Source organism: Melospiza melodia, chromosome 29 (genome assembly GCF_035770615.1).
Source record: "Melospiza melodia melodia isolate bMelMel2 chromosome 29, bMelMel2.pri, whole genome shotgun sequence".
NCBI lineage: Eukaryota > Metazoa > Chordata > Aves > Passeriformes > Passerellidae > Melospiza > Melospiza melodia.
Genome location: NC_086222.1, coordinates 4,454,969 through 4,481,202, shown reverse-complemented (window position 1 = coordinate 4,481,202; position 26,234 = coordinate 4,454,969). Strand labels below are relative to the sequence as shown.

Sequence of the window (26,234 nt, the reverse complement as noted above, 5' to 3'; positions counted from 1 at the left end):
CTGACAAGGTGACAAACACCAGATGAACGGCCTGGAGTCCCCCAGTGCCCCAAAGCAGCCTGCAAGTCACAGGGGAGCAGGAATGAGAATCCCCCCAGGAAAAGCATGCCCTGCTCACACAGACAGCATGAGGGCTCATGGAGACTCAGATTGCAAACCATGCTGAGGTTCAGACCGGGAAGGGGCCCTGGGACCTGGCAGCTCCCCCATCCCACAAACTCATCACTCCCTGTGCCTGTGGGTGCTGTTAGTGGCAAGCACAGAAACGGTGCCCCACAAATGAGCCCTGAACGCTCCCTCTCCCCCCTTACACCAACTTGCATTTTCCTTCACGTCAACACCGCGGAGCCAAAACGCTGCTGGGGCTGCACAGCAAAGTCACCTTAGAAACACGTGGATGAGAGCTCAGCAAGCCCTGCTGGAAAAGCAGGCAAAGCACTTTCCCTGCCCTTTTTCCCTGCCTGCTCCAGGACTCATTGTTGGACTGCAAAGGACAGCACCCCAGGAGCACCCCTTTTCCACAGGATCCCAATGGCATCCTGTACCCACCTCTCCATGTCACCTTCCCCAGCTCAGGGTGCCCCAGTCCTGCAACCCCCAAGGCGGCATGAAGCCAGTGCTGGAGCACTGAGGGTGCCCCAGTCCTGCAACCCCCAAGGCAGCATGAAGCCAGTGCTGGAGCATCCCCACCATGGCCACCTTGCAGGGAGAAGCACCAGCAAGGACCCCCCAAAACTGGGCTGGTATCCCTACACTGACACCCCAGCAGAGCCCAGGGACAATATCCTTGTGATTCAGAGGAATTTTTTCACCGTGGGCCAGGATTTGCCAAGGGACCTAATGGAACATCATGTTCACAGCGTGAAAGGAGGAATTGTGCAGTTACTGATACAGAAAGAGCCATCTACCTCAGACCAGCTTAGAAAATAAGAGAGTTTGGCCCAGGAAGATAAAAATCAAGATATATTTTGCAGCATGAAAGGAAAAAAAAAAAATAATGAAGAAGCAGCAGCAGCAGCGACAGCAGCTGTGTTTGCAAACCACCAAAGCGACACGGAGTTCAAACGGGGGTGAAATGGGGGAAGTGTTTGGCATCGTCTGACACGGCTTCGATGTTTCCAGGTCCACGGAAGGAGAGAGGAGCAACCCTGAAGGGCATGGAAACCAGAGGGCTGGGAGAAGCGAGGAGGAGGTTGCCAAAGCAAGAGGCGAGCCAGTCAGCCAAAGCACGGCCCGAGTCTATCGGAAGGTAACTCGGTCTAGCAGGGAAAGGAGTTAAGGATGGTTTTAGGGAGGAGCTGCTTCCACGAGGCGCCCGGGCGGGATTTCCCACTCCAGCAGCGTGGCAGGTACACGGCTGAAAGAGAGAGGGCTGCAGCTCCAGCCTCTAAAGGTCGAAGACCATGAAAAGCCCAGTGGCTCAAAACACCTGCAAAAGGAAAACAAATCTCAAAAGACTGACCCAGCAAGCCGGCATGCTCCGTCAACCTGCCCTGCACTCCAAGTCCTCTAGAGCTCCTTAAGATGGGATGGGGCATAGTCCTGAGGTAGGAACCTCAAGAGCCTGAAGACAGCGCCTGGCCCATCCGAACGGGTGTCGTAAATCGTTTGGAAAGCACTCAAATGGAAAAGCAACCCTCTGTTCCAGAGGCTGAGGCAATGAGAGCGAAAGGAAGAGCAAGTTGGCCATGGCACGGGCAGCACAGAGCCTCCACGCCTCCCCCAGCCCCGAGGGTCACCTGTCCATCAGGAGCAGCCCGGCTGGAGTGACCGGCGAGCTGGAGTTGGCCAAGCCAGGCAGAGTTTTCCCCGCTGCCGAGCGGGAGAATGGCATTAAATCAATTCAGATCCGAGCGGGTTCTAGGGAAAAACCCTAAAAACACACCCAAAGAAAAGAAATTCGCAGTCATACTGGTTAGCAAGGTTGAGTTCTCACTCTGAGAGTTGAGGTTCTTACGTCAGGTCACTCGTCACGTCAATAAAAAGCCCTGGTGCAGGCTGGAAAGAGAGGGGCATTTCTGCCAGACCCTCCCTCCTTCCCAAGACAAACCTGGTGATGGTTTGAGAAAGTTGTTAAAGCTCAGAAATATCTGGTTATCAATATAGAGGATTCATTGTCCAGCGGTTCAAACCTTACTTAGGGCCTGGAGATTGGAAAAGACACGGTGCTCTGCTTTTGGTGGCCACAGGTTCCCGAGCATCCTGCTGGGGAAGGAAGAACAACCTCTAAAACCAGGTATATGGAGGCAGAGCAATCAACAGGCTCCGACCTAAAAGCGTGGCGTGGTCAGAGAGCCAGATCACAACCGAGAGCTCACGTCTTCCTCCAAACAGCTCAGCCCTTGGAGGTTCAACCAGCAGCAAGAGCAAAAACCAAGGCAAAGCAGAATTAAAGGCGAGATTGCAGAGAATCTCTTGGCAATTCTACCTGGGAATAAACAAAAGTTTCATATGCAAATAGAGAGCCTGGGGCTAAAAACATGCCTGCAGGCTCTCCAGCTCTCCTGACACTTTTTCTACAGCCTGAATCCACTCAAAGCAAGAATATCTACATGAAACACTCGGTGTTTTATTCCCAGGCAGGCTGGAGGGTTTAGCACTTTACCACAGAGGAAGAACTGTGCAAACCTGGATGCAGTGGTTGATTTTACCACTTCAAACATAAAAAAAAAAAAGAACCAACTCTAAATATTTTAAAGGTAGGGATTGCTTGGTATTAGCACTAAGCATTTACATAGCACTTGCAGTCTGTAGGCCACCAAGTGCTTGTCCAAAGTGCTCAAATATGACTTATCCCCATTTTACAGATGGGAGAACTGAGGCACAGAGAGGTCAAGTGACTTGCCCAAGGCCACGCAGTCAGAGAGTGGAGGCAGAGCAGGAAAAGTGAGCCCAGCTGTTCTCGGGTTACACCTTGCCTGCTAAAAACAAACCAAAAAAAAGGCCTATGCAATCCAGAAAACCACCAGCCACCAAACCTACCCTATTCTGAAGAGGAAATACATTCTGGTGAAGAGTTAGAACAGCATTACTGAGGGGAACAGGGAGCAAAGGGAGGGACGCAACCCTGGCAGGTGTCACAGCCGACACAACCGGGCTGGAGCAGGAAGGAAAAAGGGAAAAACGGTGAAACCAGCAGCAACATATTTTAAGCTGGCGCGAAACGCTGGGCTTAGCTTTGCACGGAGCCGTCCACGTCCATCCGCAGAGCTGGGCACTTCCAGATGCTCTCCCTGGGGCTCAGCACCTGCCGACGGAGGCTTTGCGGACCAGGCAGCCAAACCCCGCTCGCTCGCACGCCCGCGTCTCCCCCTTTGCGGTTATGGGCAGGGATTAAACATCACACAGTAAGAAATCACATCACCACGCGGCGCTGAAGAACATTTGCCTGAGATACACGGAGCAGTCGGGCAGAATTAATCAAACCCACCCTCATCAAAGCTGGCACACGCCACACCTGGAGGGGGAAACACCCTCAGATCGCGTCAGCCCCGCACCTGCGCGCTCGCACAGCATCAAGCACACGTCACCGAGGCTCGAGTGCGTTTGCACACAGACAAATGGTGATTTCTCACATTGATTCCAAGGCTGGGGGTCTTTCTGGCTTTTCCCTTTCAGAGATAGGTAAGGAAAGATGTCACGGATGGTTTTGCTGCTGTTACCTTCACGTCAAAGGAGGCTGGGAAGGGGGAGGCAGGGAGATTTTCACAATTACATCTTTCCTGGGATTATTTGGTCATGTTTTTATCATAATCAGATTCATGGGATTACCAGTTCCCGCCTGGGTTGTTAGGTTCTTGTCACTTAATTACACCCTGTGTCATTCAACTTCTTCTGGCGATTGAGGGCCAGCTGCTCAATCCCACACTTTCCCCCTAAACGCGCGCTGCCGACGCAGATGTCAAAAGCTCCATCCATGCCTTTGAAGCCTAGAGATCTTTTCCAACACCGAGGTGCAACACCCCCCTTCCCACCCCACCCAAACTGTTTGGGGTGGGGGAGAAGTGGATTTGAGGAACACCCAGCCCAAAGCATCCTCCCCTAAGCATCCCCCGGGTCCCCCCAGCTCGTCCCCGCCGTGAGCCACCGAACCCCTCAAAGAGGTGACAGCTTAGGGGTGTCCCCCCCTCTTTCCCATCACCTCCATCCCCCCGTGGTGTGACACCAGCTCCCTCCACCGCTCCTGTTCAACCTCCTGGCACCGGCGCTAGGCTAGAGCAGGGTGGCGTGTCCACTGGTGTCATCGTGGTCCACGCTGTTGAGAATGGCTGTCTGGTCTTCAGGGAGCTGCCGGTGGCAGAGGTCATCCTTGAGCGCTGAGAGCCGGGCGAAGGGGTCCTGACGAGGGTGTCTCTTCTTCTTGCGGAGGCAGACAGCTTCGTCAGGTGACAGTACCTGAGAGCTGGGAGGGTGCTGAACCTGGGAGGCAGAGCCATCTGGGAAGGGGGGAGAGAAGGCAGATGGGACTGGAGCCAGCAGCAGGCAGAGCAGAGCGCTTTGCTTGCTGAAAAGGGGAGGTGACACAGCAAGCCTGGCCCTCAACAGGCAGCATGGCAAGAAGGGAAAACGCTGGGCATCAGGGAAAATGAAATTAACACTCAAAATCCAAACAAATGACTAAATATGGGAGATGCATGGAAAGGACTCGGTTTGGAGGAGCAAAGGAGGGACAACCTGCAGGCAAGCAGCCAGGGGAGACATCCCTTTGGGAGGCAGGGAACAAGGGCAGCATCCAGGAACAGGCTTGGAGAACCCCAGCGCTGGAGCCGGCAGGGATCTGCCCAAGCTCTGCTCACAGCAGGACACAGGGAATGCCGTTGGGGACCATGGGGTCCTCGCACTCACTGGGTTGTTTTCTGGATTTCGAGGAGCCCTTGGATGACTTTTTGGGCTTCTTTATCCGCTGGTATTTCAGAGCTTCGAGCCTCTCAGGTGCAGCAGCGTCCCCGGGCGGAGATGGACGTTTTCTAGGAAGGAAAAGCAGACACGCGCCATCAGCGGCTCCCGGCCACGCTCGGGCCTCTGGGCGTCCCCGGTGGGGGATCGGCCGATCCCAGCTGGCTCTGCCGTGGAAAAGGAAGAGGTGAGAAACCCAGGGCCGAGGGAGCAGGGCCAGCCAGGTGTGCCAGAGCACGGGATGGAGGAAGTGAGGCGTCCCCGCTGTGCCCCTATGTCTCCTCCAGGTTTTGCAGCAGCACCGCGACCTAGCCGGTGCCACATCCAGCGTGGGCATCCCAGCTCACCTGCCTGCCATGCCAACACTGCTAGACAAAACAGGACGGGGCAGATCCTATGTCCGATAAGGCATTTCTGGGAAGTGATAGGAAACCCCTTGGGATGGAAAGAGAAGAGAAAGAGATAGGCAGAAGCGGCACGGCAGCATTGAGACGGGCACCACGAGCCACCCGGGGCGGACAACACCTGCGCCACAAACAGCAGGGAGGCAGGATCCTGCTGGCCCTGCTCCCACAGCCAGAAAAACCAGGGGCCACACGACAGACAGGGACACCAAGGGCACACACCGACAGAGCTGGGAGAGGTACCTCGCTCCCAGGTCCCTGTGAGAAGCGACAACAGAAACGCGACAGCACAGGAGCATCTGCTCCTGGAACAGCGAGAGGCTGGGAGCTGGAAATGGAAACACTGACAGGGTTTTATTGCAAGGACAAGGAGGACGTTTGCAAAGGGGTGCTTCCTGCAGGAGAGCCAGCAGGTGCAAGGAATAGTTTATCAGCTGTACCCCCTGGGGAACTCTTCTACAGGAACCAGCTCAAGGTGCAGTATCCTCCCCTTTGCAAAGAGATTTTTTGTTTTATTTCCTTCACTGTACCTGTTTTTCCCATCCAAGGCCTGGAAAGCATGACTGCTGTAGAGAGCAGAGCATTAGAGGAAAACCTTTTCCTTAGGAGAGCAGACAGTCCAGCTCTTATCTATTGCACATCACAGCATCCCCCCCTTCTTGCTGCTTTCCCATCTCCTTCCTCCTCTCCATTTTACTTCCACGACCCTCCAAGAGTCATCAGCTTCTAATGCCACAGAAAAAGTCTGAGGCCATCTGGGATAAACCCAAGCCACTTGCAGACAAGGTGTCCAGAGAAGACTGGAAGCTTCCAGAAAGCACCTTTCACTCTGATAAAGCCAACACTTTAAGCCAGGCTCCAGTGAAGAAAGGAGATTTAAACCAGCCTGCCGGCACCATTCAGAGGAGGAGATGATGCTCTTCTGCTCTGACAACTTGGTCACCAGGGGTCAGCAAACAAACCTTGTCACAGGAGCCACACAGAGGACAGTGCTGATGGCAGCTCCTGCATCCATCTGTGACCAGGGCAGTGATCAGCAAATCCCGCAAGCCACGGGCAGCAGGAGGGCAGGAGAAGCCACCTCAGCTGGCTGCAAGAGGCAACATCAGTGCCTTCAGACTCCTGCTGGGGCACAGAATCACTGAGGAGGATGTCCCCCTGTCTGTCAGCAAAGTGGGCCCCATCCAGCATTGCAAAAACGCCGTGGCTGCTGGCAGGAGCAGCAGGGAAAGGGCGAGGACATGGGCTGGAGCACAGACCCTGCACTCCCGGGCTGTGGTACCAGAGTACACCCACCCACGGAGAGTCTGGAGCTCCTCATCTCCCCTGGGGTCCAGGCAGAGCCTGGCTGGCACTGAAGACACCCTGCAGGCTTTCCCCTGTGGGTCCCCATGTGTGCAGAGCACAGTGTGACAGCAGCGCTTCCCATCCGACATCCCAAGGGCCTCCGGAGCGTTGAATTTTCAGCTGGAGTGCACAGGCAAGGAGCTCCCAGGAGCTTTTTCCCCTTGGGGAGCAGAAGGGTTTTTGGGTTTTTGTGAAAATGAGTGTGATTGCAAAGCTTCTCAGTTTTGCTGGCAGCACTGGAGAGCACCCAGGGAAGTGCAGCGTGAGGTGAAGAAGCAACTGAGGCGCAGCAGACGCAACAGAAACTCAAACACTGGGCACAAAAAAAAGCTCATTTTCATGTTTTTACTGGGCACAGAAAAGCTCCTTTTCATGTTTTCCAACGCAACAGAGACGTCAGGGTGCGGAGAGCTCCTGGAGAGCCTCTGTTCCAGCTCCCAGCAGAGCATCACATCAGCCAAAGATGAAGCAGCTCATTAGACATGCCGGGAGTCCCGCTGGCTGGATCCAAGCTTTTCCTCATCCAGAAGACAACGTTTACATTTGCAGAGCTCAAACGCCTTCCCAAGTGCAATCAGCCTCTTGTGAGAGACGCTGCCAGCAGCAGCTCTGCCCTCAGAGCTGAACCAACTGAGCTTCAACCATGCTGGCTGAAGGCAGGACCACAGTGACCCACAGGTCACAGCATGGCATTCCCTGCAGCAATTCCTGCTCGAATGGCCCATGTCAGGCTTGTTCCACTTATAGCCAACATTCTGTGGGGTGTAGATGAGTTGCATTCCTGCAGGTACTTGGCTAACGTGACTTCAGCTGCTCCAGCTCCATCACCCACAGAGTTCAGGTGTGCCAAGCCCTGGACAGCACCGAGCTTGGTGATCCTGCCATCAGCCTGCCCACCAGCACCTGCCTTCTACCACCTCTTCCCACCACCCAGCCAGCTTTTGCCACTGTTATTAAAGCTCAGCCTGTAAAAGTCTCTTTCTCTTTCCACTCTGTTTTCTTTCTAAGAAGAAGCTGTCGTGGCATGCTGACAAAATTAAACAGATTTACATGAGGGATTATGAGGAAATTGCCTGAAGCTCATTTCCACTAGTTCTCCGTAATTGAACTCGTATTTATACACACAAACATAAACAGTGAGTGCACTGAACCCATGTGTCACCATAAATACTGCCTGACCTCTGGCAAGGAAGGGATACAGAGGACAAAATGATGCTACTCAGCAGCCAAATTGTATCTGCTCTGCCCACCCTTTATCTCTTCAAAGGGCGCCGATTCTTCCCAATTAATTTTCATTTTAAGCTCAGCCAAAAGCCTCTTCCTGCCCCCAGAGTTCACATATTGGGCAGCTGCCCACGCACGAAGGAGCTCTTGAATACCAACAGATGAGATGTTTAGGGAGGTGGGCGAACTTCTTCTGGAAACTTCAGTGCAGAGCCAAGCAAAGGAGGTTTGAGAAGCCCACATGAACTCCTTACCCCAACCTTCTGCAAGGCACCACCAACACCTGGAGCAGCAGCTTTCCTTGAGTCTTCAAAGGAAAACCCTTCTGCATGAGCACATGTCTGGACTGCATGGACTGGGAGATAATGGAGAGGCCACAAAGGTACTGAAGGACCTCCCAGAGCCCCAGGACATGAAAAGGAAGTAAAGGAGAAGGATCCAGCCCAACACACATCACAGCTGCTATTCTTCAAATGTCCTTCTGTGTACAAAGCAGAGATATAAGGGAAAAGACCCCTGAAATCATCCACTCTGAAAGGGAACCCATATAAAGGAAGGGTCCAGGAGATTCAAGGATACTATAGATATATTTACATATATTTAACCTCATGGAGGTCTCAACACACCCTCCCTGTCTCCTCCTCTCCTTGAGCCAAGACATTGACATCCAGGAATAGTTTGGGCACGTTAGAGCATCCACTTGTATAAAGTAGAGTATCCACTTGAAAGGAGCCCACTGCGTCCTTCAACCCTTCATCCTCCTCACATGAAGAGTTCAGTTCTCCTACACGAGGCTCCTGCAAGTCAGAATTCCCACTCTGCTCCGAGGCTGCTGCCTCCATCCCGGAACGCTTGGGATCCTTCAGCACAAGAGGTGCCAGAGAAACACGGTGGTGACAGCCCCAGGCCAGGGCTGCTGCTGCTGCCAAGGCACCGCCAGGAGGGAGGGAGGGAAGGGCTGGTCACAGTGGACCAGAGAAGGGGTGCCCTTCTACAGGTCTGCAGACACCACAACTCATCTACACAACGGACTTCACCACCATGCTGACGGAGAGGAGAGAAGGCGAGGGAAACGGGGCAGGGCCGGACAGGAAGAGGGGGATACAGTCATGGGGAAGGGGAGGGGAGAGAGGAAGATAAATGAAAAACAGGAGTGAGAAAATATATAAGGAAATTAAAGAGACTGAAAAGAAAAATAAAGTAACGATAATAATAATGATAATAATAATAATAATAATAATAATTAAGAAAGAAAAGAAAAAACGCACTCAGACAAGCGGACTCACAACTTCTCCAAGCGGAAGGAGGCATGGAACACATGCAGAGGATCAGCACATGGACAGTCTTTAAAGGGGAACCTGTTTTCTTTCAAGCGGGGAGCGAGGGCTGCTGCTCCTCCCGCACGCCTGGCGCCGACGTCCCTTGGTCACTCAACGCTACGCCACTGCCAAGCCCCCCAGCCCCCTGCACTGGCAGGGCTGCCCTGGCAAGGGGGGCCTGGGGAGGCCTCCCAGGGCAGGCTGCCGTGCCGAGGGGCAGGGGAGCTTGGTGCCTTGTCTGTGGTTTTTGGGTTTCCCTCTGCAGGGAGACGACAGCCCCCTTTTCCCTGTTCCAAGATGCGCGCTGCATCCTAGGAGAAGAAGATGGGAGAACTCCTCGTGCTGGCTCAGTAACTGCATCATTTATCTCTGCCCATCCATAAAAAATACCTGAGCTTCACCTAGCAAAAGCCACCATGCTGCAGCAAGGAGCTCACATGCTGCCGCTCCTTCTCTCAGCTTCTAATGCTGCAATAGAGAAATCTGGTTGGTCTGGTACAAAATCCCTGTGCTCTGCATGCACTGACAATTTTATGACCCCAAATTATCAAGAAATTACTCGGCTGGGCTCTCTGCGGGATTCCTCTGCTGCAGCTCCCAGCAGCATCCTGGAGCAGGACACACGGCTGCTCCCACCCTGCTGGGCAGTGTCACCCTGCTCCTCAAAATCCATCAGACCACACCAGCCAGCACTGGAGCCAGCCAGGACCTGGGCAAGAGCCACACCAAACTCAGACATGAGCCTGGAGTTACCTCTGCTGTGCTAAAGCCATGTCTGATCGTGTCCCTAACGCTGCCAGAGCAAGGAAGTGCCACAGAGCAAGAACAAACAGCCACATCCTCTCTGAGGGCTTCCCCATCATCCTCTCTGAGGGCTTCCCCATTTCCCAAAAAGGCTGGCACAGCCCAGATCTCACCAAGGCTTGGTGCCAGCTTTGCTCCTCACGGGATGCCCTGCTCTGGGATCAGCAAAGAAAAACAGAAGGAGAAGGCAGCCAAGTGCTCAAGAGATTTGGAGGCTAGAACAGGATGGGTTTTGTCATGCCAAGAGGATGGCTCTTCCATGGAGCACACACGTCCAACACCCCCTCCTCGCCAATCCTGCTCTCCCCACCCCAGGACAACCCTCCAGGTCAGCTGGAGGAATTCCCCTCTCCTGGAAACATCTCCCTGATTTCTGTAGGCATCCAACCTCTCTCTCATGAGGCTCTTTCCCAGCCCAAAAAGGCTCCTCAGGCTGTTGGAGAGAATCAGCCAGGACCTTGACTCTTCCCAACCAAGGCAGCAAAGCTTAACCTTTTGTAAGACCTGTCCTAAGGAAGTTTGGGCATGGCCACGCCTTTAGAAACAGCCCCATCTACAATCCCATTTCTGCTTTCACAGCCAGCCTGGCTGATGGCCAAACAGGCCAGTGCTGCCAACCCTCTGGGTCACGAATTACTATTATCCCATCTGCATTTGGCAGTTCTAGTGATATTCTTCTGCTTCTAAGGTCTGAAAACCATCTCCAGATTACTCCATCCCAGTTCCAGAAATGCCCATGGCTATCTAGGAAACCAGCCCCATGAAGGCAGCCCAGGAAGAATTTCTTGGAAGAGTCTTTCAAGACCTGCTTAGGGCAGTTCAATTACAGTCGGGTCAGAAGAAACCAAAGATTTCTCCAAGGAGAATTTCAGGTATGGAAGGATTTTCCCAAGACTACACCTGTGATAGGAAGGAAAAAATACCTTTCTGGCAGCCTGAGACTATGGTTCTGCTGCTGCCAAGCATACAATCCATCTTGGGAGAAAGAGTTTTCCCATTTTCTGTGATTGAGGAGACTTGGGAGAAAGAAAACAAATCCAGACACTCCTGGAAACAAAATTCTCCATGTGCTGGACTGCAGCTGGAGACTGATTTTTGGAGCCCGCTCTGAGCACGCTGTCTGCAGCTGGCAGCTCCAGAGGTGGCTGTTTTTCCTGGCTCCAGGGGATGGCTGTGGGCTCCTCCTGGTTTGGATCATCTGGGACAACCCCACCTCAACACACACCTCCCTAGCACCACACAGCCCTCGTGCACCCTGCCAGGGCCAAAAGTGCCACGTGTGTCACCAGCCCCTGAGAAAGGAAGGGTGGCCCAGGGAGACAGCAGCTCGGCTCATCCCAAACCCCAGCCCCGAAGGCAGGGGGGCAGCGTGTGCTGCTGGGAGGGGAAACCCAAAAGCCACAGAGACTGTGCGTCCAGAGGTGTTTCCTGGTGTTTTCACATTCCTTATTCCCCTTTAAAGGAAGAGATGGTATTGGAAAAGCCCCTTCCGTGTCCCCTGTCATGCCCCGCTCCCGGCCACCCTCCACAGCGCCCACACCATCCTTTCGGACATGGATCACCCTTACCTATTGAGCTGAGGAGAAGCTTGTCTCGACAACACTGCCCAGATAGCTGAGATTAATCAAAAACAAAGCAGTTATCAACACCCGCAAGGAGCCGAGCTCCGCAACACATCAGCACGTCAACAACTCCAAAGGAAAAAGGAGGGAAAGAAACCAAACTGAAACACAAACGAAACGAGGCTGGAGAAGAAAGGGGGAAAGAAACAGAAGAGAAAGGAAAAGAAGAAACAAAAACGATAATCAACGAAGCGAATGGATACACTGCATAAAAGCACGGACAACAGTGCTGCTCTAACACGGCTCTGTCCTGGAGCTGGCTCTCCTTGGCATGCCCTGCTAGACACATGGACCTGTGACTACATCCCTAACTGCATCGCTCCGTAGCTGGGTTTTCCAGAGGCACACAGAAGTCATTTCAGGCTCATCCAGCTGCTCTCCCTCCCCATCCTCTCCTCTCCCCTGAGCCCTCCTTCCTTCCGTTCAGTGCCGGAGGGATTTGCTAAGGCCATAACGCTTCCAGGTACCAGAGGGCGGGAGTGAAATGCGGAGGGCGCTGCGGGGTGAAACGCTGCCTCCCCCCTCCCCAGAACACAGCCTCTCCTCCGAACGCCTCCGACCGCGCCGGCTCCGCGGGGCCGGCAGCCCCGGCCCCCGACTCCTCTCCGCCGCAAGCCGGAGGAGGGGGCTCGACCCCGCCAGACAAGAAGCCAGAATGAAGCGAGACGAAAGGATGGGACGAAAGCACGGCTACGGGGTCTAAGGTGCTGGGAAAGACGGAAGAAAAGAGGAGAAATAGAGAGAGAGAGAGAGAGAGAGAGAGAGACGCTTTTGCCTGGAGCAACCCTGGTACCTGGAAAACCAGCCGCTACTGTCTAGTGCAGCCACATCCCTCTTTAGGGCAGGATCTGAGCGTGCCGGCAGCCTCCCGATCTCCGCTGGGCTTAGTTTATTTTTATTTTTGCTCCTCTCCTGACATGCTGCTGGTGTGGCTAAGTCCTTGATCTCTCCCTGCCCGCGTCCTGGGGCTGCAGCATCCCTTTTGCAGGTGGGGCGGTGACCGTGATAGCTGTTTCTGTCATGCATTAAAGCTCTCTAGACTCCGCGGGAAGGAAGAGGAGGAGGAAGACAGAGGCGCGGCGGCGGCGGCCCTAACGTTCGAAGAAAGCCAAGAGCCAGCAGCTAGAAGAGGAAACAACCTCCAGTGACACCAGGACACTTACCTAAGCGAGCCAGGTCTTTGTACACCTGGTAAGACGGCCCGTAGCCCGAGTTCACGGCGCTCCCAGATTCCCAAGGGACCGGGAAGGTCGCCTGCCTAAAACCCAGCGCTCTCGGGCGGCGGCCATGCAACCCGTGCCCGTGGCACCAGCCTCTGCCTAGCAAAGCCCGCGGGACGCCGTCTCCAAAAGGGATGCTGCAGCGTGCCCAGAGAGACCCTACCAGTTGGGATGGTGATGGCAGGGAGGGAGTCAGAGGGAGTGGGTAAGGCAGGGTGGGGGAAGCCAGGAAGGGGCGGGGGGGGGTCACCACGGGGCTCACGCACTTACCCTGTGGCGGCTACCGTGGTGGTGGATGTCGGCTCCGGTTGGAGAATCTCCTCGCCAGCCCTCCTTGGAGAAGGGATGTCTCCGAAAACATCCATGGTGTCCACGGGCAGGGAGGAGCCCTGGGAGTTGGAGAAGCCGGTGCCCACGGGGGTGAAGGCGGTGGTCGGTCGGAAGCTGGGGCTGTCCCCGCGGCTGCTCGGCGCCGGAGATCCCGTGGAGGACGGCGTGGATTTGCGGGAGAAGCTGACGGCCGCGGGCGGCTGCAGCGTGATCTCCGACACCTCCGCCTGCTGGATGAGCCCCGGGCGGGGCCGGGCGCGGGCAGTCAGCTCCGGGGAGCTGTTGCGGGAGCTCAGGGGACTTTGGGTCAGAGGAGAAAGCCTTGAGGGTTGTAGCACCACCTGATGTAAACTGGGCTCAGCCCTCCTGACCTGCCGAGGGCTGGGCCGAGGTCGGGGTTGGGGCTCGTACCACCTGGTGTCCAGGCTGAATGTGCTTGTGCCGCTGGGGCCGACGGGCTCGGACGGTTCGTGGTAAGGCAACACGGGTATGCCCATACCTTGGCTGGTATGTCTTAGCTGCCCTTGACATCCCATGGGTTGCATAGGTTTGTCCTGCCACTTGGTGGTAGAGGGCACGGAGGATTGACCCCTGCCCGGTGACTTGCCGGTCCAGCTCTTTGGTGCCTCCAGGGGCAGGATGCCCGAGTAGGATGCGGGGACCACCTGGAGGGAGGAGGGTGGTGGCCCCCGAGGAAGGCAGCCCGTGGGCTGGGAGCCCTCGGGCGCCTCGCAGGGCTGGAGCTGGTGGGGGAACGGCGCGGGGGCCAGCTCCAGGCTGCCGAAGGGGAACTCGGCCCTGCCCCAGGGCTCGGGGGACCGGCCCCCCGTGGGGGTCTGGGCCAGGGGCAGCGTGCTGTTGGAGGCATTCTCCCCGTTCTCCTCGGGGATGGTGGGGTGTCCGAAGGGCCCCTCGGGGGGCAGCGGTGGGGAGGACATGACTGAGCTCAGCGGGCTGACTTCTGGCATGTAGAAGGGCGGCGGGTCCACCTCCCCGGGGCTGCTGCTGCTGAGGTAACCGTAAAACTGGTGGTGGAAAGCCCGGGGGGCTGGCGGGCGGGCCTGGCCGGTGGCCTGCAGGGCGCCGGGACCCTCCAGCGCCCGGTGGAACCGGGGGCTGTATGCTGGTGGCTGAAGGTAGGACTCCTGGCTGGAGGAGAGAGGGGTGAGCTGGGCTTTCAGGGCGGTCACGGAGGTGGGGACGACAGGGTCGTCGTTCTCCTCGTCCGACTGCCTGAACTCGGGGTACATGTCCGTCTCCTCCACGAAGGGGAAGCCCTCGATCCGCCGTGTCTTCAGGGAGGGCTCCATCTCGGCCGGGTCCATGACGAAGCGTCCGTCCGGCCCGCGGCTGATGAGCTCGATAGGAGTGGTGGCCTCAGCTTCGGCCTCCGCCTTGGAGACGCTGTACTTCTTGCTGCTGATGGCTCGTTTGGTCTTCTTGTAAAGGGAGAGCTCCTTCTCCTTGGTGGGGCTCAGCATCCGCTTGGCCTGAGGGCCCTGGTCGTCAGAGGACTCCGAGGGGGGACGGAGCGTGCGGATGCTCTCGGGACTCACCTTGCCGGAAGACAACCTGGACCACAGGGGAGAAAAACCGAGAGGGGACAGTCACCCGGGGAGGAAAGGAGCCCTTCCTGCCCAGGAGAACAACTCTGGATCCGGGAAACAAAGTGCTACCAGCTCTCAAAAGAGGAACCTCTGGGAGAAATTGGCAGGGCCTAACCAGGATGGCAGAGTCTCACCAGCGGCAGTGCACAACATCCCTGCTCCTTGGGAGGGCAGCTTGGAACACTCAGGGCTGAAAGCTCACACACCAACACCTTGCAATAAGCTCCACCAACACCCAACACCTCACAACAAGACCTTGCAACAAGCTCCACAGCCCCACAGGGAAAAAAGACACAACCAGAGCTTGCTTCCAACTCATTCTGGGCTTTCCTATGTCCACCTGAGCTATCCATGCCCAGGAAAGGCCCTGAGAGGGACATCAGGCAAATGTTCCCTCCCACAGAACTCAGCATGTCACTTGGAGATGCTGACGGATCATTTCAAACCAACTCTTTTTCCCATTATCAACACTCAGACTTCAGGCTGAGCACCTCAAAAGGCAAAGAGCACCAGGACAGTTCCCTCATCCCTATCCAGACAGCCTTGAACAAACAGGATTGAGAGGTAAAAGACAGCAGATCCAACAGATAGTGCAGGTTATTTGAGAGCAGGGAATGAACTGAAAACAAGTAAGATTCAGATCCACCAGCACCAGGACATTTTCCAACAGTCGAGGAGCCAAAGAATGAGGTGTCCACATCCCAGACTCTTGCACTCCCACCGGGAAGATGCTCCTGCTGATTTGCAGCTACACATGTTTTTGATGGGCTCTGCAAGGAGCTGTGGCTTCTGCAGCACCACAATCCACCTTTGGGTACATGTGGAAAGAGGCTTCAGCAGGGCTCTCTTCAGGAGAAAAGATGAATTTCCCAGGAAAAAAAAGAGCCAACAGAGAATGACTCAAAAACTACACTGAGCTGGCAGGAAGGACTCCATATGTAGCAGGCTAGTCCTTGTCCTAAGGAGCCCCTTCCAACTGGTATGAAATTGAGTTCCATCAGCCAACTCCAGCTTTGGAAAACGTTCACAGATCCAGCGGGGTCATCTCTAAGCTCAGCTTGTTGCATTTGTCCCTGCTGCTTCCTGCTCCAAAGCCCATTTGTCTCTTGTGAACTGCTGTGTTCCTAAAAGTTCAGGGAACACTCAAAAACAACTCATCAGGAGCAACCAAATAAGGATGAGATATTTCCATTTGAGCTTTGCAATGACTGTAGGAGGGAGGCACCTTGAAGACCCTCACAGCCTGGTGCCACAGCTAAGACAGATACTTACGGGGACTCCAAACTCTTCCTGCAGTGGGTTATCGAGAGAGGAGGGTCTGGAAGAGAATAAAAAGGGGAAAGAAGAGAGAACGCTGAGGAGGCGCAACACGACAGAGACAAGACACACTCAACATCACGACAACAAAAAACACTCAACAAGAGGCCAAGGTTTCATTGCTCCAGTGCTTTAATGGTTGCTGACAACAAACAGCTCCGATCACAGGGTCCTGCCCGCCCTGCTGCCACAGCCCCGCAGGCTGGAGGAGACGGAGCCGCTTCCCTGCCCTCTCCAGCTCCCCAGCCGCCCTTTTCCCTACCAGCCACTCCTGCACGCAGGCTGCAGTCCCAGCTTTTGGGAAGCAGAGCAGCAGGGTCTCCTTTGGGGTCTTCTCTAGCCCAGCACTGCCCGCTCCATGCTGGGAGCAGCTGGAGAGCCCAGCTCCAGGAGGAACCTGGAGCAGGTGAGCAGTGCCCCCCGTCTGCATCCCAGAGGACAGCCCAGCCTAAACCCCCGGCTCTAGCAGTTATCACCACGTGGGAGAGCTCCCTCGGAATTCCCAGGCTAGTTTCTCTGGCGCCTCTTCACCCACCCTGCCTCTCCCGCTCCCGACCGCGGGCGCTTTCAGGCACAGCCGAGGGAGGAAGTCAGGGCTTCACCTGAGGACGCGCACGGACCAAGAAGAGACAGACAGGGAAGAAGGTTACGACCACAACACAACCAGGGGGCTAGAAACGAGGGGCAGACAGGAAGGAGGGAGGAAGCACACAGGGAATGGGCTCACCTTTCTTGCGCTTGAGCTTGCGTTTGCGTTGCTTGTTGACGAAGCAGGCGGCGAGTGTGCTGAAGAGGATGGCAGCAGCCAGGAAGCAGATGGTGGCAACGATGCCAGCCAGCACCGGGCGGGCTAGGCCCTCGTCCGTCAGGTCAGGCTGAGGAAAAACATCTGGGGGAAAAAAACACAGTTCAGTGTTACACCTGCTGCCTTCCCCAGGGAGCTGCCACAGTGTGGAGGCAGTGATAGTCTCCAGGAATGATAATCTCTGTAAAGACCCTGCTTCCAAGCCAGCCCGCCCATGGAGAGCAATCAGCGCTGCTTCAGGGCCAAGGGTTTTGGTGATCTCACAGAATCATAAGATAGTTTGGGTTGGAAAGGGCTGTTTAAGCCTGTCTAGTTCAACTCTCCTGCAAGAAGCAGGGACATCTTCAGCTACATCAGATTGCCCAAACCAACCTGATAAACTTTTCTGTGTTACCAGGGACACCCAGGGAAGAAGCCTCCACACCAAACAAATACACATTTATGTCTAAACACACATAACTGCAGCAAACCTGCAGTCACCTCCTGGCTGAATAACCTCCTGCAGCAGCACAAGGTATTTCAACCTCTTTGTCAGTGCTTCATTTCAGCATTCCAATGAAAACTGGGCTGCAAACCCTTTGCTAAACAGGAGCACGTGTGAAGCCCCAGCAGACCTCAGCTGTGGGCACGTGCAGATGTGCACCCTGCACACCTCGGTGCTCCTGCCGTGTGCCATATCCAGCATCAGTGCATTTCCCCACGGAGCTTTCAGCCTGGCAGAGCAGCTGCCTGGGGCCGGGCACCTGCCAAACCCCATCAGAAAACCTGGGCGTGAGGAGCAAGGGCAGCGAGCAGGGAATCTGCAGCAAGCTCTCTCCATCACACCGGCACCACTTGGGGGCAGAGAGAGACCGCGGCATCGCAGCACAGCCGAGCCGGCTTTTCCACGAGAGCCAGAAAATGCAGGCTCGCTGCATCACCATCCCTTCCTTTCTGCTGCCCTCCTTCCCCAGCGCCATCACAACCCTCCTCCGCCTGCCCCTGGCTCCAGCAGCATTCTCAGCGCTGCATGTGCAGAGGGAACACGCAGGAACTGCAGCACGTTGCAGCCTCCCTGCTTGCAAAGCCCTTTTCCCTGTGGACTCTGCACTGCAGTGCTACGTTTCCCTCTCTCCACCTTTCATTCCCGCTCCCCGGCTGCGCCAGTGCCCGCTCGGAGCTTTGTTCTCCAGGCTCACCGCAGAGCCGGGGCGGGCTCAGCTCGGCGATGCTCCGGGGATTTGTCCTCGCCTGCTCCCATCGGGGTCAGCTCAGCACACCCATGAGAGCCCTGCATCCCTCCCTCAGCCCAGCTCACAGCCCCACAGCCGGGGGGAGGAGAGGAGAGGAGCCAGCCCTCACCTGTGCTGGACACGCCAGCGACGTTGCTGGGTTCGCTGATGAGATCCTGCATGACCGCCAGCACGCGGAACTCGTACCAGGTGTCCTGCAAGGCCAAACACACCTGTCAGGGCCCCACAGAGCCTCCAACATCCCCATAAAACCTGTCGGGATCTCTAGCTTGTCAGAGTGACCCCAAGAAGAGTTCCAAAGTCTCTTTTCCCAGCCTGGCGCTTGAAAAAGGAGTCAGGGCTCTTCATTTCTCGGTCCCAAGGTTGTTTCTGGTTCTTTATCTATAAAATTCTTTCTCCTGTCCTGCTGAAGTCCACTTAGCAATCTGCCTGCCCCAGGGCAGTGTTATCTTTTTATACTAAAAACTATATGTACAATATTTACAATTACTTCCCAATACCTATCACCTATGTTAGACAGTGAGCTTCTGCTCTAAACCAATCTAAAAGTGCCACCATCACAGCAGAAGATGGAGGCCAAGAAGAAGAAGGAGAAAGGCTGGACACACCCAGATCCTGCCATCTTGCCCCCCTGAATCCCCATTCTAAAAACCCCAAAATCTACTTTTTCAACCTGTGATAAATTCACTATCATTCTACTTAATTTTTCATGGCTTGCAGATCTTCATCTAAGGTTGGTAACTTGTTCCACGGGTCATAATCAAAGCCACAGGCATGTTGGGCTCTGTGACAGGGTCTCTGAGCCCCCTGGCAGGGGTCTTGGCTGCTCAGGACAGCCAGAGGGATGTCCTGGGTTCCAACAAAACCCTCTAACAACACATTTTTAATGTCAGCAAGCCACGCTTTTATCCTTGCCCAGGGGGTGTGTGGACATTTTGTGTGGCCAACCAGAATTCTGGCCTCCACCCAGACACAGATACAAAACTTTTTCATCTATTTATAGGCTTTCATCAAACAGAAATCATTGTTCATTGGTTCTAAATGACACAATTCTCTTTCATTAATTCATATTCTATCCTCTATTGGTTATCGATTTCTCGCTTCTTATGCTAATTAGTGCATATTTTTAGTATCTTTTTCCTCCTGTAGGGACTTTCTAATGTATACTGAGACTTTGTTAGTCTCTTTAGCTTCTGCTTTCTGCAAAATGTCCTTGTGGCCCATAAATCCTACATTCCAACCTCGACAACACATCCTTCTCTCTCAGGCTTTGTTCATTGAAGAATATCAGAGTGGCTTTAGCAAAAGTTTAAGTCTCAGTCATTTTCTCAAGCTGTGTTCCTACAGAAGTTGCTTATAACAACTTTCTACAAATGCTGGCTAAGAGTAATTGAAGAATAACACACTATTTATCATTATAATGCATATTGATTGTGATTACTTAATACCACTAATTAAAATCATTAAAGTGTTCTATCTCGCCCAGCTCCCTGATCGAGCCACTCCAAAACTTCCCCGGAACTGCAGCAGATGGTGCAATATTATCACAGAACCATGAAGGCTGGAAAGGATCATTGAGTTGGGCACGGTGAGGGCCAGCCAGCCCCTGCTCACCTGGGACAAGTCCTTGGCAAAGAACTCGCTCTCGGAGCCCGGGATGCCGTCATCCAGGATCTCCCACTTCTCGGCCACGCGGAACTCCATGATGTAGCGGTCGATGGGGAAGCTGTGGTTGGCGGGAGGGAGCCACGACAGGAGGACGCCTTGCTGTGTCCGGTTGGCTGTTAGGCACCTCGGTGGGGTAACCAACACCAGAGGCTCTGGAGTTGTTACAGGGAATGCTGGGGACAGAGCAGAAGGGACAGGGACGCCTCTGAGTTGGGGCAGGGCAAGCACAGCAGATCCTCTCCCACCCGTGCCCCCAGCAGCAGCACAAGTGTGGGAATCCACAAAATCAGGGGGTTTGGGGAAAGCTGCAAAAGGCAGGCCTCAGAGACAGCAGAATTGTGACTAGAGCTAAGCAGCAGCCCAGCCTTCTGAGATAGATCAGCAGAAAAATTATTTAAAAACTAGAAAAGCAAGGACAAATAGAACAATGGTCTGTGTATTAATGCTTGTCTAGAATAACTCTCTAAGCTACAGGAAAGTTTAGCTAGCAAGATATTAGGAAGTTCTAAGCTTAATAATGGAGCTCTGTGCATTCTGTTTTAAGTCTTACAAGCAGGTATTGTATTCAAAATAAGTAAGCATTGTTTTAACCAAAGGTATGTGTGCTTATAGTGGTTGGATAGAACTACGAGTTGTAACATTAAGTTCTTGCCCTGCTGCCTAGGATGTGAGCTGGTGGCATCTTCCCATTGTCATAACAATGCAATGAGACTGATGCTGGAAAATAAAACAGCTCAAGCACGTTCCACAGCAGCCCCGTCCCGTTTGTGATTTGTACACATACCCCCAGCCAGCGATAAGAAGGACCACTGTGGCTGTTCCCACATTCCAGGAGTTTAGGACACCTCTTGGGAGTCCGGTCTCTTATCATAGAAATAGAAAAGTGGATTTTTAAAAGGCACTGGACTAATGAGGCCGTGACTCCAGGCCTTCCTGCTTCCTCCCACTGCCACCTGAGAGCACAAAGGCTCTGAGCTGTAACAAGTGATCTCGTGCTCTATTAATACCTCCTGATCCCAGCTGAACTTAAGGAAGATCTGAAAGGTGACTGGCACAGTGCAGCTCCCCCATGCTGTCTCTCAGGATAAGCCTTCCAGAGCCTCATGCATCCAGCAAAACCTGCAAGCTTCATCCAGGACCCTCCACAAACTATCCCCTACATGGCTGGAAACTATTGCTGACGATGTTCATCTCCATCTCCATTTCCAACAGACAGGAAACATGGAAAAGGCAAAGCCCTTCTCGTCACAGATCCCTTCCCAGCCCTTGCCTGTCCCCAAGGAGGACCTACCTAGAGTGTTCACAGTGACCACCTCACTGAAGGAGCTGGTGCCCAGCTTGTTTTGAGCCAAGACACTGAACTGGTAGGCAGTCTCTGGTTCCAAGGTATCCACCAGCAGCCAGCTGGAACCAGCTGGCACGGGGAGAGACAGCCAGTCATGGGGTCCAAACTGGGCTCTCTTCATCCTGCCAAGAGAAAAGGGAGCATCCTCAGGGGGAGGTGTCGTTGACAGGGAGGACAGAGAGGCAGCATTAACTTCTTATGCAAAAAATGGAGCTTTCCCGAGCGATGGTTTGGTTTGACAGCAGTGATGTGGATGGACATGGGGCAGCCACTCACCACCCACGAGCTGGCAGAGGACACCACGCCCTCGTGTCCCACCAGCTCTCAGGGGCACTGCCACGAGCTCTCCCCTGTGCCCTGAGCTGGGTCAGGGATGGCAGCAGTGCCAACAGCCCCGCTCTGATGTGATCCGCACCAGATTCCCATGGGCAAAAGTGGGAGCTGGAGCATTTTGGGAGTGCTGCAAAGGGAACGGCTGACGCAGGAGACAGGCCCTGTTCCCATTTATACCTCGACATCTCCTGAGCCAGAGCCAAGTTCTCCCTCAGCTGTAGCCCTGTACATGTCATCCCACGAGAGACATTTAACTAAATCCCCATCTCTGCCACATTTGCACAAGCTGGGGGCTGCCAGCACAGCCTGGGTCACCACTCAGGGTTTGGCAGAGCAGCAGAGGCACTGGCAGGGAGTGTAGGACAGAACCTTTCTGCTGGGGTCTAACCACAACCCCAGGGTGAAAAATGCGCCCAGAGCCATTCCAGTGCCACCTCCACAAGCCATTAATCCCACCAGCATCCCACATCCCAAAGCAGCACCACTGCATGACTACCATACTGCTCGTGTTAGAAAGATGTTTTAGGGAGTCTGAGCCCTCAGCTGCAGGTTTTGGTGGTGTCCATGGAAAATTTGGGAAGGATTGGTGCAGATGGTCTGTCCTGCACACATGAGAGGGCACATCTGCAGTTACCAGCACACAGCCAGGTGAATCCACCCAGCAGGAAAAAGATGGAGAAAAGAAAAATACTGCTGCTGTCCAGGGAGCAGAAAGTGAGGCAGAGAAGCAGCAGCAAGCCATGGAAACGAGCAGGTCAGTGGAGAGCCATGCATGTGCTGTGTGCCTCTGCCAAACCCAGGGAAAGCCTCTGGATCAGTGCAGCTCCAGCTGGGACTGCAGATGCCAGGGTGCCCCTCCACCCTGGCAGAGGCAGGAGGGCAGCAGGGCTGCCCCTCTCCTGGGCAGTTTCCCTGCAGTGTTCAATCCCAGTGCCCTCACATCCCTCCTTCCCAGCACTGCGGCAGGCAGGGACACAGGAGAGAGGGGCTGAGGTGGGGAAAGCAGGGGGGAAATGCAGCACTGAACTGGGAGAACCTCCTTGCAGAGGGAGGATGTGGTGCAGCTGGAATGCTGTGCTGGCCCTGGCCACCCTTGGGGAGAGGGGTTTGCATTTCCAGCCTCAACAATGGCAGAGGCAGGAGGAGAGCATGAATGCAGAGAAAATGGAGCCTTGTTTTGCTTGAGCATCCCGGAGCCACAGCAGGGAGGAGAGCACACGGATGGCACTCTGGATGGCACTGCAGGAGCCAGCTGTGGCCCAGATCCCCCAGATGCCCAGGGAACAGCACATCCCCCAGGGATCACACCCCAGGGTCAGGGCAAGGCAGGTCACTATCCTGAGCCCCCACAGCTCCCCGTGAATTCCTGAATGCCAGCTTGGTGCAAACACCCTGCCCTGCTCTCTCCCTGTGGAGTCTGGAGGAGCCACGAGGAGGCAGGAATCTGAGAGCAGCCTGCAGAGCAAGAGCAGCAGCAGCTGCTGATGCAGCCAGAGCAGAGAGGTTTAACCACTCCTTCCCAAGGACATTTTCATCAAAGCAAGGTCTGCACTGCTCAGCTTGCTCCCTCATTTTCCCCCTCTCAGTTCAATCCATTCCTTCTTTCCATTCCAGACAGACAGCCCAGCCCCAGGCTGGAGCAGAGCAGAAATCATTACAGGCAGCGTCTCCCTCTCTCCTCTCTATCAGCAGCCTCCATCAGGGCAAATTAAGGCAAGGAAAGAAGGAGAGAGCGAGAGGAAAGGCTGAAGAATGCCAGCCCAGGCCTGGAAAGGGAACACATCGCCCCCTCCACGTTTCCAAGGATGATTCTTTAGAAGAAGATGACAACAGCAGAGGCCAAAGAAAACCCCAGCCTTGCTGCAGCTGCATTTCTCCCTCCCCTGCCCCAGGGGAAAGGCACAGGGCTGAGCCTGGCCCTGCTGCAGGAAGGTGGGATGCACCTGGGGAGCACAGGAGCTACGGGAGCAAAGCCCCAGTGCCAGCATCTCACAGTGGCTGGTCATGAGCTCAGCTGGGATTTAACCACCCCCAGAGAGCCACAGAGCAAGGAGAGAACATTTCTGCTTAGTCACAGCTCTTCCAGGACACACTCTCTAAAGGTTGCATTTTCCATCCTCTCCCTGGCTGTTAAGCCTCATAAACAGTTTATCTTGAAATTAGATGCCAGAGGCACAGCAACACGAATGCAAAGCATCTCCTGTGTACCACAAGCAGAGTAAAACCTGCTGGGGCAGACAGAGGCAGTGGCCAGCACAGAAGGGAGAGGAAACACAGGAACTGCACCATCCCACCACCACCACCACCCATCTCTCAGAGGAGCCCCGAGGGAGCTCAGCCCTGTAAGGCCCGCGGGCACAGAGCTGGGCACAGAGCTGGGCACACCACACCACCCTCCCCACCCTCCTCCCCCCGGCTGCTCCAAGCTCGGGTCGGCTAGGAAGGAAAAGAAGCAGAGAGCAAAGCATGCCAGGATGACTCACAGAGGGCCGTACCAAACTGAGAAAGTCTGCTCGTATCCACCGTCATAGCCGGGCTCCCAGGACACGTTGGCTGAGGTCATGGCGGCCACCACGTGCACGCTGGTCGGGGCGTGAGGGCTCGTCCCTGCACAGAGAGGGGACAGCTCAGAGGGCAGCAGCACCACGGCTGCAAGGGGGCTTCTGCCAAGCCATGCTCTGAGGGGACTCCTCTTGCACCAAGCCAGTGGCCGTCACAGACATCTTTTATGAGAAATCCTAAGGAAAGGATTTTTCATAAAAGATATCTGTGATAACCATTGACATCTTTTAAAATCCTTTCCTTAGGATTTTTCCTAAGAAGAAGCTGGGAGGCCTCAGGAACAAAATGTAAGCAATGATTATCTGCTGCTGTGGAATGCAACAGGTGGATCTGTGATTGGTCTCATGTTGTTGCTTCTAATTAATGGCCAATCACAGTGAGCTAGCTCAGACTCTCTGTCCAAGACACAAGCCTTTGTTATCATTCCTTCTTTTTCTATTCTTAGCCAGCCTTCTGATGAAATCCTTTCTTCTATTCTTTTACTATAGTTTTAATATAAAATATATCATAAAATAATAAATCAAGCCTTCTGAAACATGGAGTCAGATCCTCGTCTCTTCCCTCATCCTCAGACCCCTGTGAACACGGTCACAAATGGCCAAGGCCATTTCTGCTGGAAATGGCAGCAGGACAGGTGGCCAAAGTAACAGCACAGAGAAAGGCAACTCCACCAGGAAATAACATTTAAAGGAGGCACTGCTCCTTTGAGTGGTTTGGGAGAGTGGAAGGAACTTGAAGGGACAGCTACTCAAACTCTCCTGACATGGGCAGGGACACCTTCCAGTAGACCAGGTTGCTCCAAACCCTGTCCAATAGGACCTTGAACACTTCCAGAAGTCTTCAAGGTGAGGCTTGTGTACCAGGGTGGTGAGGCTTCTGGACACTTCTGGTATTTGTGTACCAAGTGGTGAGGCTTCTGTCCCAGGGCCTCATCACCCTCAAAGGGAGGAATTTCTTCCCAATATCATAGAGTGGTTTGGGTTGGAAGGAACTTGAAGGGACAGCTACTCAAACTCTCCTGACATGGGCAGGGACACCTTCCAGTAGACCAGGTTGCTCCAAGCCCTGTCTAATGGGACCTTGAACACTTTCAGAGATGGGGCAGCCACAGCTTCTATGCCAGGGCCTCACCACCCTCAAAGGGAGGGATTTCTTCCCAATATCCCATCGAAACCTCCTGTCTCCCGGTTTAAACCCACTGCCCCTTGTCCTGTCACCTGTGAGGAGCACACCCACCTCCTGCCTCGCCCAGGGGGCTCTCCCCAGGCCCCTTTCCCCCCCCTGCCCTTACCTACGACGGTCAGGTGGGTGCTGGCAGTAATGCTCGCGACGATGTTGGTGGCGACGCACTCCCACTCGCCGTGGTCGTCCTTGCCGAGGGAGCGGATCTGCAGGGTCCCGCCGGGCAGCGTGTTGTGCTTGCTCCTGCTGGGCTTCCCTACCTTGGGCAAGGAGCGGGGTGGGGGGAGCCAGGCAGAGAGAGAGAGAAAAGAACGGGACTCAGCAGCGGGCGGTGGGGCAGGGCGAGGCGGCGGCGGGGTCACTAAGCTACCTGCGCGGCCCAGGGGACACCGCCGGCCACCGGCAGGGGATCCGGGCTCTCCGGTCGTGGCAAGGCAGACGGTTCCCCCGTTTCCGAGAGGACCTGGGGGGCAACGCGAGAGGCATGCGTCAGGAGGCTGCCGGCAGCGCTCACGCACCAGCGGGAAACCCCACGGCACTCGCACGGACAGCCAGCCCCGCGGCAGGGCTCAGCCTCCGGCATCCAAAGCTGAAACTGCTGCAAGAACGGGCACTGGGTGTCCCAGCAAACCCCCTCCCGGGATGGGGAAGGCACAGGATGCCCCAGGAGATGCCCAAACTGCCCCTCAGCCTCAGTTAGCAGCAGATGAGAGGCAGGAGCCTTTGCATCAGAGTCTGGGCAGCAAGGGCCCCGTGGGGATGTGGGAGGATGGCGTGCGTGGAGGTGCCTGGAATCTCTCAAGCCGAGCGGAAAGATGGATCTTGTAACAACTCATCTATGCCCATCAGCCAAAGCTGTGCAAATTCCACGTTGTCCTGAGTCTTCTTCAGCTGTTCTTCATGTGGGGAACTCTGCTGATCAACACCAGGACCCACAGGTTGATGCAAAGGAGGAGCAGAGGAGCCCATGGACACGTTGGGTTACCAGTGCAAGGCAAGGAGTTCTTCAAGAGGCTG

The 26,234-nt window shown here is 54.8% G+C and overlaps 1 protein-coding gene across 12 annotated transcripts in view; it reads right to left on the bottom strand.

The window, feature by feature from the left end:
• Nucleotides 1-950: 950 nt before the first annotated feature.
• The window catches only part of IGSF9B (immunoglobulin superfamily member 9B), a 45,004-nt gene continuing 19,720 nt past the window's right edge, over nucleotides 951-26,234 (bottom strand). For 2 of the 12 annotated variants that reach the window (XM_063178452.1, XM_063178449.1), the window contains exons 11-21: nucleotides 25,588-25,680; nucleotides 25,327-25,477; nucleotides 23,957-24,080; nucleotides 21,087-21,262; nucleotides 19,742-19,968; nucleotides 18,237-18,321; nucleotides 16,818-16,979; nucleotides 16,046-16,091; nucleotides 13,107-14,738; nucleotides 4,846-4,967; nucleotides 951-4,436 (exon numbers count right to left, since the gene is read on the bottom strand). In XM_063178452.1, coding sequence (XP_063034522.1) covers nucleotides 4,213-4,436; nucleotides 4,846-4,967; nucleotides 13,107-14,738; nucleotides 16,046-16,091; nucleotides 16,818-16,979; nucleotides 18,237-18,321; nucleotides 19,742-19,968; nucleotides 21,087-21,262; nucleotides 23,957-24,080; nucleotides 25,327-25,477; nucleotides 25,588-25,680 — 3,042 coding nt within the window. In that variant the 3' untranslated portion in view covers nucleotides 951-4,212. Of the gene's footprint in view, nucleotides 4,437-4,845; nucleotides 4,968-11,562; nucleotides 11,609-12,409; nucleotides 12,739-13,106; nucleotides 14,739-16,045; nucleotides 16,092-16,817; nucleotides 16,980-18,236; nucleotides 18,322-19,741; nucleotides 19,969-21,086; nucleotides 21,263-23,956; nucleotides 24,081-25,326; nucleotides 25,478-25,587; nucleotides 25,681-26,234 lie in introns of those variants that run through there. The other 10 variants (XM_063178453.1, XM_063178451.1, XR_010030872.1 and 7 more) reach the window with 9 other exon arrangements.